This window comes from Triplophysa rosa, linkage group LG10 (assembly GCF_024868665.1).
Source record: "Triplophysa rosa linkage group LG10, Trosa_1v2, whole genome shotgun sequence".
In the NCBI taxonomy this organism is placed as follows: Eukaryota; Metazoa; Chordata; class Actinopteri; order Cypriniformes; family Nemacheilidae; genus Triplophysa; species Triplophysa rosa.
The window spans coordinates 26,974,114-26,986,442 of record NC_079899.1 but is presented as its reverse complement, the minus strand read 5'-3'; the positions used below and the strand labels follow the sequence as shown (position 1 = coordinate 26,986,442).

The window sequence follows — 12,329 nt, the reverse complement described above, 5'->3', positions numbered from 1 at the left end:
AACAATAGATTGACATTAAAATGTGATGTGAATCTGAAAATGTAAAATATACACATACGTATTATATACATTTATATGTGCACACATATACAGTATAGATGTTATATACCTTGTTATGATGTAAAGTACAACTCTCATGGTATTACTGCAAGTCTTACAAAATATGAGCTAAAGATACTTTAGGTGTGTTATCAACAAGTCAAAAGAGAATTTGCAATAATGGACAGAAAAAGTCTATGTGTCAAGTAAACTAGAGTCATTTTTATAGCGCTTTTTACAATTTGCATTGATGGATCGACTTGTGCACAAAACAGACTTGTGTATGGATTGGAGATTAATTTACCCTCATTGACTGGTCCTCGCCATGAATATAGCCTGAGATGCTGGAACGGAGTTAAGAATGAATAAAACTAACAATCCATTTACATTGCATCAAAGCAGCTGTACAAGAAAAAAACAATGCAACATTTCAAATATCAAGTACAATATTCTGATTAATTATATTGCGGCATAACTTGTTTAGGCAGTGAATTAGATCAGTGTTTCCCAATCCTGTTCCTGGAAAACCCCCATCACTTTTTCACATATTTTCCATATCTCTCTGATCTAACATACCTGATTCAATTGATCAGCTCATACTTCAAGACTTGTGCGTTTAGCGACAGCAAAAGTGCAGTGCTGGGGATGAAGATAAAGAGAGCAAGTTTACACTTTTTGTAAACACTTTATATTCACAAATTACAGTTCATAAATGCATCAAATTTGTTTAAACCGAAATGAATTAATTCAGTGTTCAATTACAGTACATTTCATACCGCATCATTCCCTCATATTACATCTTTTTATAATTAGCCTTTACAAGTAATAGAAAGCAGTGATTTTTTCTTATAAAAATGTCACTTTTTAGGTTTTAGACAGTGGTGTGCACAATAAAGGGGCAGAGATTTGATGCAACTCCGTAATGGCAGAAGCATTAAAAGCGCAAACGTCCACTTAAGAGGAATCATAGCTCTAATAAAACTACTACAAGATTTACAAAAACAACAGTTCTTTACAGCAATGATTAATCACAAAAAACAGACCTGGATTTATTTTTGGTATAAATACATGTGCAGTTTTACAATGTCAAGGGGTTTAGCTATTTCAACAATTTCTAGATTATATTAATCAAGTTGTCTATGTACATCAGGTTCCTCTTCAATTGTACTGACAGGTACGCCCACCTTACTTGCGTCTACATTTGGGCGGTCTTAGTGAAATCAGACCACCAACTGACGGATTTGTGGGGGTGTGGCTACACGAGGTGTTTCAGGCAGGTCTGGGTGAGCATTCGCTTTTACATAGAATGACTCTTTTGTTCCCACACTTTCATTTCTGCAATTTTACACATCTAATACATGCATGAGTGACTTATAACACACCAAAGACACAGAAAAACACGTGTTCACGCCATATGACCCCTTTAATAGAAGGTTTGTGAATCACATAATGTGATGAAAGTATTCTTGTTCAATAGAAACATGAAGCATCTTATGTTCTGTTATAAAACATAATGTTTATTGTAAATATTCAGTCTTTCACAAGTCAAGTAAAATCATTTATGGGATGTCCCTTTCTTTGCGGCCTGAAGGTTAGGAGCTGAAACTTTCACTTTTCCAGGAATATTTCTGGACAGATCTGTGTCCTGTGAAACAACGGTACAGTTAACACCACAGACTAACACCAGAAATTTCATCAGACAGACATTAAAAAAGAGGCTTAAAATACCTTCACGCTCCGAAACAAATCTTTCTCTCGTGTGCTGGTGTCTTTGCTTTTCATGAAGCTGGACACGGCGGTGCGGGCGGCTGCGGTATACACATCACATCTCTCATTACACAAGCATAACTCTCTCACACTGAAGATAGACACATAAACAATGCTTACCTTTCCCTTTTTTCTGACTTCCCGGGGTTAATTTCACTTTGTACCTGGAATTAAAACAAAAAGACATGAACGTGTGTTTGTGCTCATCTGATCCCAAACAAACTGTAAAAAGACCTTGAAAACATACTTGTAATTGGAAAGAGCCATGTAGGGAGCACAGACAGGCACTGCGAACATCAACACATCCTCTGGGTGCGGGAGGCCGGTCAGCCAGTCCAGAATATTCTCTCCATCCTGATCCTGGTCATTAAATCACAGGATACTGGATTTATATCAACACAAACACAAACTCTTCTCGTACTGATTGTGTAAATGAACACTGATACAACAGCAGATGTGTGTCATCGTGGGAATGTCGTCATTCACCTCAGCTGCCGGATTCTCCACATCATCCGTCTCCTGCGACAGATCAACAGAAAGAGACAGTTTTAGCAATAGATCAACATACATCAGACGTCTCCAAACAGCTCCTGTAGAACTTGATTGTCTGCCAGAGATTATTACCACACAAGAGTTACAACAGAACACAGAGTGATAAAATACAAAATTCATCTATTAGAAAACGCATGTAGATGCTTGTCGATCATCAGATGTGATCTGTGTTAATGCTGCATATCTGCCGTTTCATTTCAACTAAACCCTTTGAGCAGAAACATTAGATCATTTCAAAGGGATTGGAATCTTAGTATGACTATCTACTAGCACGTGTGTGTGACAGCGGCCGTGAGCAGTGACTCTACTCACTACCCACCAGTGTGTCCAGTCAGTGTTAGTGTTTTAACGTCACCAAGATTTTGTCATCGTGGACTTCAGCCGGATCTTCTGCTGCTTCACTTCTCGTAATAATTTCAACTTTCGGTTTCACTGAAGCTTCCGGAGGACATTTTCTCTGCGGCTCTTCCCTCACTTTCCCTTTCTTGTTCTTCTTGGCTTTCTCCTCTTTGGCGGTTCCTGCAGACTGTTTTCATCAGGTGTGAATAAATGGTTCGTCTGATCTGATCAACCTACACAGTCAAAGAAGAACAGTACTGACCCCCAATAACTTCATCATCATCTCTCGATCCTCTTCGTCTTGGTCTTTATATTTGTCTTTCATCTTCTTCAGTTTGTTCTGAGAAACAAGAGTCATGACACGCGTTACTTCATTCACAGGTTACACTGAAGCGTAACACACAGGAGGGGTGTTTTCTGACCTTTTGGCCTCTCTTTAGCGGCTGAACCGCTGCTGCTGCTCCGCTCTTACACGTCTGTGTGCCGGCAGCCGCAGGTTCACTTTCCTGCTGTTTTACGTTGGTTTCTTCCAAATCCTCTGTGCTCTCTTGTTTCTGCTTCTTCTTCATATCTCTAATGTTAGTGATAGACGTTCAGTTAGAGTTGAACCTTTTTAAGTCTTTCCTCAAGGTTTGTAGCGTCTCACCTCCTCTGTTTGGCCGTCAAGTGTTTTTTGCAGCGTGTTTCTGTGTCCTCCTGTAAGAAAACATCACACATTTAGTCGTCTGTCATAAATCAAAGCTGAATGAAAGCTTTTTATTGGGTGTAACAAACCTGATGTGGAACATCCTGCTTGAAAGCAGCACTTTGAAGATTCCTGCAGTGAGAGAGATGTACAGACTGAAATCAGCAAAACACGACCTCTGACCCGGGCACATAACCCACAGTTAACACAATCTCTTTCTGAATCACCTATTGGACTGCAGGTGTGACAGTGAGATGTTGGTGTCAGGAAACTGAATCTCCTCGCTCTGATCCTCATAGGTTCCGTCCTCCGTTCCGCTGCGAGTTTCTTCATCTGCTGTTTTACTGTCGTCTCTCTTATGATCTTCATCCTCTGTCGCCGTCCTGCCGACGGACTCCTCCTCTTCCTCCTCACAGCACTCGTCACCTGACGCATAACCAACATGTTTACACCGTGTCTACACCGGACGCGGCGCGACACACGGCTTGTTCAAATGGGATTTTGGATAACTAGTGTGGATAACATTTGAAATGATAATGGGTTCTATTGTCTGTAGACACGATGTTAGACGTATGAATGTTTATAGAGTTTGTGTTCACACTTGATAGTTCATCTCCCTCCTCCAGCAGATCTGCAGTGGACGTCACGTCGGGCTCGTCCTCCTCCAGAGCTCTCGTCTTCCTCTCTCCAAGATGTCTAATAACGCTCTCATCGTCCACCTAAATTCAGATCAAGAGATGTGAACGTGATCTAAGGGTTCCTGTCAGGGTACGGCCTCGTCATGTACACGTCTAACGTGTAGGCTATGCCTAACCTGTTGTGTACATTCCACGCAAAACTATAACTTGGGCTAATCTGTGATGTCAACAATGTGTTTACCTTGAACAGAAAGCCGAAACCCATGATCATATATGATGGGGGCAGAAAGTTCTTCTTCCCTGAGAAATGTAGAAGATATACTTCTATAATCCATGAAACTGTGTGTTGTAGAAGATGTCGTGAAGGATAAACACACCTCTGATCATGAAGCTGCCAGTGGTCAGATATTCTCCCGTCGGCGCTGTCTTAGACACCTGTAGAGAAGACGACACAAAGACGAGCGTCAGATCTCACTGGACATCAGACCATGATGGAGCCTTGTCTGCAGTAATGTCTGAAGTTCAGAAAAGTGATGCTCGTGTTAGTTCTACTGTATCTGATCTACTGTAAATCAAATGAGAGAAGAACAGACTGAGTGACACACGGCCGTCTGATCCGAGTGAATGGACAGCTAATGAAGTGACTATGGGTATTTTTATTTCTACAAGCTCACCTGATGGTGATGGACCCACCACGCGCTGGTGATGACTTTAGCGTCCCAGGCTGCGCTGTAGCAAACAGCCATTGTACCCGCCTCAGTTAACGTCCGAGGAGGAACCGGCTCACCTGAGAAATCAAAACACGTACGTGAGCAAAATGACACGCACGCACACGCACCGTCATCCAGAAGCCCCAACTCGTACCGTATCTTCAGCCACTACAGAGCACAAACATCACTTCACCGTATCTCTCACAACATGCTCAGAGGGAACATGCTGACTTTATTAAGCTTTTGAAATATTTTCTGTTTGGTCTCTAGCAAAGATGAAACTCTGTCTAGCACTCCTCATATGATTGCCTTTACGCTTTTCTGAGCGTCTGCTAAATACTTAGGGACGTTTCAGTGTGTTTGGTGCTGTGTAAGGTGAACTCGTGACAGGTGTATGGTGGGAAATGTTCAGCACCAGACGGGTTCTTGATCACACAGCTCGTGGCTCCATGCAGATCCGCGTGAACGTAAACGTCCCCTGAGGAAACAGTGAGCACACAGTTAAGAGAAGCACGCACGGCTTCAGTATCATCAGAGCAGATGAAGCTTCTGTCACACCTGATCTCAGATAACGTTTGACTATCAGCTCATTCTGCTGCTGGTCTCGTCCAGCGATGATCAGAAAATTCTCGGTGCTGATGAACCACAAAAACTTCTCAAACCTGCCAACAAATGTGTGGAATCAGAAGAAGAACGAGCGTTTGCGTGTATGACGTTGAGAGGACGGACATAAACTTCCCAATTACCAATAAACCTTTCTGGCTTTCTGAATGCTGGTGACGGTCTGCACTTCTTTAAGAGTTTGCTTGGTCTTCTTCTCAGCTGATTTGAAGGCCTTTGTGTCGAGACAAACATACAAGGTTCAGTCAAACAGAAAACACTGCCGTTCTAAGCCTAAAACCTGAAGTCACGTCACCTTGTGAGCCGCCTCAACAGTCTTCTGCTCTTTCTTGGCCGCGCTTCTCTTGCTGTCGTAATATCTGGCGAGACGTTCATATGTCATTACAGGGCATCTATTCACTAGCATTATATTCAACCACGTGTTCATGTTTTTTTAAACCCCTCTAGACATCAGAAAAATATCAGTCTATACAGGAGTTTTCTATTTAAGATGAGGGAAGTAAACATGCGTTATGGATGGGACGTAGGATTTCTTTGAACCCAGAAGCAGCAACAGCCAAGAGATGGCTTGGAATCGGCCTACACGTGACGTGTGTGTGAAAAACAGACTCACTTCTTTGCATTGGCATAAGCGGACAGATTCAGATCGACATCCACTAGAGCCGCTTTGCTTTTCTCCACCTTCCCTTTCTCTTTGTTTTTATTCTTTTTTCCCTTCAGCGGCTCAGATCCCGTCGCAGGTGATGGCGCGTCCAAATCGTCTGCCTCTCCGTCAGAACCGGCATACGGATTCCTGGAAGTGAAACCAACATGGGTTTGAAGTCCTGGAATCTGCACGGCATGCTTCCGTGGGTCTGAAAGGGGTCGTCATACTTGAGCAGCATGGTGATGTGATTGCTGTGGAGTTTGAGTTGTTTAATGGCACAGGCCACAGGGTCACCGGCCACCTGAGCTTCTTTAACAATCAGAGCGATTTCTGCCCAGTCCACCTGATTGGCCAGAGCGCTGCGTACCACCTGTAGAGCTCGATCCACCGTCTGAAGATTCATCTCCACCAGCTCGCCCTTCAACCGCTCCACCTCCTACAACACAACAGATATGAAGACTAAAAGAAGAAGATGAGTGCTGAAGTGGGAAGATCTGACTGACCTGAGCCTGATGAAGAGCTTCCAGACGTTGCTCGTGATCTCGGCGGACGTTCTCCAGCTTCTTCAGTGCTTGTTTCTCCTGCTGAAGAGCTTTCATGTCCAGCTTCTGACCCTCCATCTTAGAGAAGAACTCATCCACCGCCTGTAAACAAACACAGATTTATTTCCCCGGACAGGGATTAGTTTAAATCAGGACTAGGCCTTCGTTAAATTAGGATATTTAAGTCCTTTTTCAAACATACTTTATAAAAACATTACTGTGTGCATCTTGAGACAAAACAATGGCAGTGATATATTTCAAGATAAGTTGTTTTTGATAAGTGAAGTGAAAGTGACCTATTAGTCAGATATGGTGATATGGTGGTGACCCATATCCGAAATGTGACCTCTGCATTTAACCCATCCAGAGTAGTGAACACACGCACAGCAAGTGGTGAACACACGTACACCCGGAGCAGTGGGCAGCTATCACTGCAGCGCCCAAGTAGGGGTAAGGTGCCTTGCTCAAGGGCGCCTCAGTTGTTACCTGCCGGCCCTGGGAATCGAACCGGCAACCTTCTTGGTCACGAGTCCGACTCTCTAACCATTAGGCCACGACTGCCCCCTCAATCAAGACCGGCCTTAACCTGGATCACCCGTACAGAAGAACTGAAGCAGGACAAACCTTGTTAAAAGAGTCCAACTCAACGTAGGGACTTTTCTCATGCTGACAAAAGAGAAATGGATGAAATTCTTCATATCTGTTAAAGAAAAGAAAGCCGAGGTGTATTATGGAAGAGGACCATGAATCCCTTTCGATGAGAAACACAAAGACATGGTCATACGTGAGGAACTCCTCCTCTGGTTTTTCTGGACACAAACTTCGCTTCTTCTCACTTTTCTGTACGATGTAACCCTTCAAAGTAGACAAATAAAAACAATGAGGTTTGAGACAGGACGACATGTTCTTCATCGTTCCTTACGCACACCCTCACCTTTCCACTGAAGTTTGCCGTTTTTTCCATAAAATCTTCAGCCATCTGCAAAGCTTCCAGGATTTGGGGGCTTTCTGTAATTGACAACATCGTGTCTTTGAATTCTTTTTTTGAATAATGACACACTGTTAAAACTCCAGATGATTTTTACCCCGAGTGACATCAAACTGGCCGTCGACTTTCATGAGGCCCGGCAGCCCAACAGCCATGAGACTGTGTTCAATGAGCGTCCCGCCGTACGCTACACAAACACACAACATCTTCATATGATGAAAGACTATAACAGATATCAACAACAAATAATATAGAGGAGAACTTACGCAAGTGAGGATTCAGAATTCTTTTCACTTGTTCTCCAGACTGAGATTTAGATAAGATCTCAGCGAGTCTGGGACGAGAAAAACCACCTTAAACATTCATACAGAGGGTAATAAAACACACACACACACACACACACACACACACACGCACGTGATGTGTGTACCTCTCCAGACTGATGAGCGGCTCCGGCGGTCTGGCCTTCTCTACTGGATATCTCTCCCTCACTGCGATCTTCACATCTTCAGCCTCTGCCGTGCGGAACCGAAGGAGATTTAAGATGGTGAACTCGTGGTCTGTCAGAACAATGTTCCCCTGAGAACAAAAAACGGATTGGCTTTTCCGTTCAAGACGTATCCTCAAAAGATGTAGAGCTGTTAATGTTGTAAAGCTCTTACTCGATCATACAGCTCCAGGATCAGATGATACGCAGCCTCGTCTGATCCAAACTGAATGTCCACGATCCTGTCCACACCGAGCTGTTTGATGTGCACCAGCCGCCTGGACTTCAGATGCTTCCGACACTAAGAAAAAAATCACATCAAGCCTCGAACATCAAAAAAATCTAAACATCAAGCGTTTATGTCAAATTGTGTTGATGTTTAGTGAAGTTTTACTTTCATGGCAAATCCAGATGGCATGACATTCTTAGGCCAGTCAAACTCAGTGCTGTGAAGGCGAATGCCAGACTCGATCAACAACACAGCTTTAGTGCCCGGCCTGAAACACACATAAAATCATCACACACAGGTTTGTTTGTGTGTGCGTGCGTGCGTGCGTGCGTCACTCACTTCTGCAGTTTGATCAGGTATGTTTTATTATCGATGTCATAGATGTTGTTGACTCTCATCCCGACACAACTGTACACAACACAATCATCATAAGCTCATTCACAAAAACTAGCAGATGTGACGGTATAAGTTATTGTATTAATACAGATGACAACAAAATCATCAGGTCAAAGGTCGTTAGCGATCATAACAAAACTTTTACCTGACATTGATCTCTGCGATCACGGCTCGGATGTCCACCGTGTTGAATCTGCTCTTCATAGTTGATTATTATTATTATTATTATTATTATTAACTATTGTAATCAATTTCTATTGAGCTCTGCATCTGACACACGACCGTCTGTGCGTGCTCACTTTGCGCATGCGCGTCCGTTGGCGTACGGAAGCCCGTTTGTGTTTTTACCGAAGAAGAAAAAAAAGAAAAGAAAAAAACAAATCTTGACGAGACACAGTCTGTAATAAACGAATAATAATAATCTGTCACATTTCTAAACGCGACGCAGTGATGCTACAGCGGGAAATTTGTCAAGATGACCTGGTGAAGCTCGATCAGATTAAAAACACATGATCAGATGATCGACCGCAGCGCGCGATGGAGCGCACGGATCACCTGACGAGCAGAGGTGACATTCATCTTTTAATATCACTATTATTCATATAAATTTTGAAGGATGTGAGGGGTCAGGTGGATGTCGCCTCTGGAGGCAGGTCAGAGTTCAGCCGCGCGCCGTTGCCATGGTGACCACTGGCCGCATGATTCGTGCTGGAGTTCGCCGATCAATGTCATTTATTTAATGTATCTTTCTGTTCAAACACGCAGTTTAACGTTATTGATTGTAGAATTAAATCTATATTTCTGTCATGTGACGTGATTGTTTGAGGAATGAACCGTGAGTCACGTTCATTTTCTTATTTTATTGTCGTTGTTGTTGCTGTTTATTGTTTCTTTGTCGTTGGTTTGCTGTAGATTATAGAGTCATCAGAAAGATCGGAGAGGGAACTTTCTCTGAGGTCATGAAGGTTCAGAGTCTGAAGGACGGGAAATATTACGCCTGTAAAACCATGAAACAGCCCATAGACAGGTGTGACGTCATCAGACACTGGACATGACCTTGTGTATCTGCACACGTCTTCAATGGCAATTACAGTAAACAATAATAATGACATGATATTAAATGTTATGAATTGTTGTCAGTGTGGATCAGGCTCACAGTCTGAGAGAAGTTCAAGCCATGAAGAGACTCGGTCCACATCTCAACATCCTTCAGCTCCATGAACTCGTTTAGTGAGTAACTCTGTACAAACGTGACGACTGTATTGTTGATCGAATGAAGATTTGACAGATGATCACAGTCGCGTGTTTTACAGCGATCAAGACTCTGGAACTCTGTCATTGATATGTGAGCTCATGGAAATGAACATGTATGAATTTATTAAAGGTATTGTGTTTATTTCACCCTAACAGTCATACATAGCATAACATAAGGTTGAATGTAAAGACACCTAAATGATTCTCACATGTTCACCTGCAGGGCGGCAGTACCCTTTGGCCGAGAGGAAAGTCAAACATTACATGTATCAGTTGTGCGGATCTCTGGATCACATGCACAGGTGAGTCTAGCCAAAACTCAATACACACGTGTGACGTGACCACCACGCATGCGTTCATTTCTGAGCATCTGTTTTTCAGCCATGGAATATTTCACAGAGATGTGAAGCCAGAGAACATCTTGATCAAAGCAAGTAAAACCTTCAATAAAAGTCACGCACGAATGAACTCGCGATGAGAAAAAAAAGGATTGTCATTTGGAATATCTGTTTCTAGAATGATGTGCTGAAGCTGGCAGACTTTGGCTCGTGCAGAAGCATCTACTCCAAACCTCCTCACACAGAATACATCTCCACCCGCTGGTACAGAGCACCTGAATGTTTGTTGACAGATGGACATTACTCTGAGAAGATGGACATGTGGAGTGCCGGATGCGTCTTCTTTGAAATCCTCAGGCACGTGAGGACATTAAACGTGTTGTGTGCGTGTGTGTGTGTGTGTGTGTGTGTGTGTACACTGATCCATCATTTCAATGTCTTACAGCTTGAGTCCTCTGTTCCCTGGACATAATGAGCTGGATCAGGTGAACAAAATCCACGATGTTCTGGGCACACCAGACAGCACACTACTGAAGAAGTTCAAACAGTGAGAAGAACCCTCTCACACATGCAGCAATGACCCCAATGACCCTGAGGTCAAGATCTGATGAGGGCCTTGAACTCTAAGGCTCTTTTTTGTTGGGTCTTTTAAAGGTCGCGTGCGATGCGCTTCGATTTTCCACCTCGCAAAGGCTGTGGAATCGCTCAGCTCATTCCTCACTGTTCTCCAGCCAGTCAGTCTGTGCTGCACCTGATGTTGACCTATGACCCGGAGGAACGCATCAGCGCCCGCACAGCACTGCAGCACCCCTGCTTCAGAGAACTGCGGTAAGCTGCAGATAACAGACGAAACAAACACCACTTGAGTCATCAGTTGAAGCATCGCAGCTTGAGCTCTGTGTTTCTCATGACTCTTGTAGAGCGACAGAGAGAAAAGCAGCACGGCTGCGGAAGGTCATCGGAGCCGCGGAGGGAGAGTCCAGCGGGACGCCGGCATCTGTCGATCAGCTGTGGCGAATGGCACGGCAGGGCAGAAGACAGGTATCGCTTACCCTTACCCTAGCAAACAAACATAAATGTGTTTTTCGCTTTAAAGGGAAACTCCACCTAAATAGGAAAATTCTGTCACCATTTGCTCACCCTCAAGTTGTTCCAAATCTGTATTCATTTCATTGTTCCAACAACTTGAGGGTGAGTAAATGATGACAGAATTTTCATTTTTGGGTGAACTAACCCTTTAAACAAAACTTTACCCATTGACTTTTTCTCTGCAGCACTTCAGGCAGCCCGGCGACCCTTTAAATAGACGAAACGCCTCCTACTTTCCGTTGGAGCTCCCGAAACTCAACGTTGTGGTGCCGACTGCAAAAATCCCCTATCCGGTGTCCACCTTCCCCGCTCTGACCATTTCACACCGCGGCTCTCTGCCCGCCATCGCCAAAAAGTGCCACTCGCGTCTGACCAAAGTAATCGAATGAGAAATCTAGAGCAGCTTCACAATAATGTGTGCAGATGTGTAATGAATACTGAATGAATGACAGCAGTGTTTCTTCTTTTCTCTGTCCTGATCTGAAAAGCCCAAGGAAGAGACACAGCGTATCAAGAGCTACTACATGCCACCGCTAGAACGCAATCCAGACGGCTACTAGACTCTGATTGCAAGAAACAGCCTTTTGCCTTCTACAGCACGCACACATCACTTCTAGAGGGTTACGTCTGTTCACGAACGTCATTTCACGTGCTAACGTACACAGACACATATTGTTCTCAAACTGACACAAGCCAAGAGTTGCATGGGGTTCCTGGCAGATCTTTGCAAAGAATCACACATGCGGAAGTTGATTTCTGATGTCTGTCCATTACCTCATCTCAGATTTCGTATTCTCAGTAAATGGATGTAAAGCTACAGACATTCATTCTGCATTCAACTTCACTTTCACTGGAAATGACCGAATCTCTGTAAATGATGGCAGGTGCCGAGTGTATCTGCGGCCCAACGCGTGCTGTCATTACACATTTCATAGTTCAAGAGATTCTGTGGGTTCTTAGATGTTATTAGACAATGAATTCTTTCCTCATCGGCGCTGTTGGGTATCCA

The 12,329-nt window shown here is 43.6% G+C and overlaps 2 protein-coding genes across 3 annotated transcripts; one reads left to right on the top strand and one right to left on the bottom strand.

Moving 5' to 3' along the window:
* Nucleotides 1–57: 57 nt before the first annotated feature.
* Nucleotides 58–8,945, bottom strand: LOC130559983 (ribosome quality control complex subunit NEMF-like). 2 transcript variants are annotated; one of them, XR_008963644.1, is made up of 33 exons: nt 8,785–8,945; nt 8,583–8,651; nt 8,409–8,511; nt 8,190–8,315; nt 7,958–8,106; nt 7,794–7,861; nt 7,625–7,714; nt 7,474–7,547; nt 7,324–7,394; nt 7,164–7,239; nt 6,501–6,641; nt 6,225–6,433; nt 5,965–6,144; nt 5,647–5,710; nt 5,477–5,565; nt 5,289–5,392; nt 5,146–5,208; nt 4,695–4,807; nt 4,398–4,455; nt 4,262–4,320; nt 3,984–4,101; nt 3,610–3,808; nt 3,472–3,514; nt 3,344–3,393; nt 3,120–3,270; nt 2,960–3,037; nt 2,714–2,884; nt 2,293–2,325; nt 2,054–2,166; nt 1,927–1,970; nt 1,768–1,847; nt 616–1,684; nt 58–383 (listed from the first exon to the last, which is right to left on the bottom strand). XR_008963644.1 is itself a non-coding variant. In XM_057343399.1 (32 exons), exons 1-32 carry the CDS (start codon nt 8,841–8,843, stop codon nt 1,595–1,597), a joined length of 3,135 nt encoding a protein of 1,044 aa, XP_057199382.1. In that variant the 5' UTR covers nt 8,844–8,945; the 3' UTR covers nt 536–1,594. The 2 variants fall into 2 exon arrangements, 1 of the variants encoding a protein (XP_057199382.1); XM_057343399.1 differs by lacking the exon at nt 58–383 and having other exon boundaries at nt 536–1,684.
* Nucleotides 8,946–8,972: 27 nt separating this feature from the next.
* On the top strand, nt 8,973–11,924 carry LOC130559989 (MAPK/MAK/MRK overlapping kinase-like). The gene is made up of 12 exons (XM_057343407.1): nt 8,973–9,207; nt 9,552–9,666; nt 9,780–9,869; nt 9,953–10,023; nt 10,117–10,195; nt 10,275–10,323; nt 10,410–10,588; nt 10,677–10,778; nt 10,886–11,059; nt 11,152–11,272; nt 11,506–11,697; nt 11,809–11,924. The coding sequence occupies exons 1-12, from the start codon at nt 9,177–9,179 to the stop codon at nt 11,878–11,880; spliced, it is 1,275 nt and encodes a 424-aa protein (XP_057199390.1). The 5' UTR covers nt 8,973–9,176; the 3' UTR covers nt 11,881–11,924.
* Nucleotides 11,925–12,329: the final 405 nt, after the last annotated feature.

Coding starts and splice junctions, on each gene's coding strand:
- LOC130559983 (XM_057343399.1), bottom strand. CDS start 8,843: ATGAAGAGCAGATTCAACACGGTGGACATCCGAGCCGTGATCGCAGAG. Junction 8,316..8,408: donor CATCTGGATTTGCCATGAAA/GTAAAACTTCAC, acceptor TTTTTTTCTTAG/TGTCGGAAGCATCTGAAGTC. Junction 2,326..2,713: donor TCCACGATGACAAAATCTTG/GTGACGTTAAAA, acceptor GATCTGTCGCAG/GAGACGGATGATGTGGAGAA.
- LOC130559989 (XM_057343407.1), top strand. CDS start 9,177: ATGGAGCGCACGGATCACCTGACGAGCAGAG. Junction 10,589..10,676: donor GTCTTCTTTGAAATCCTCAG/GCACGTGAGGAC, acceptor AATGTCTTACAG/CTTGAGTCCTCTGTTCCCTG. Junction 11,060..11,151: donor CCCTGCTTCAGAGAACTGCG/GTAAGCTGCAGA, acceptor TGACTCTTGTAG/AGCGACAGAGAGAAAAGCAG.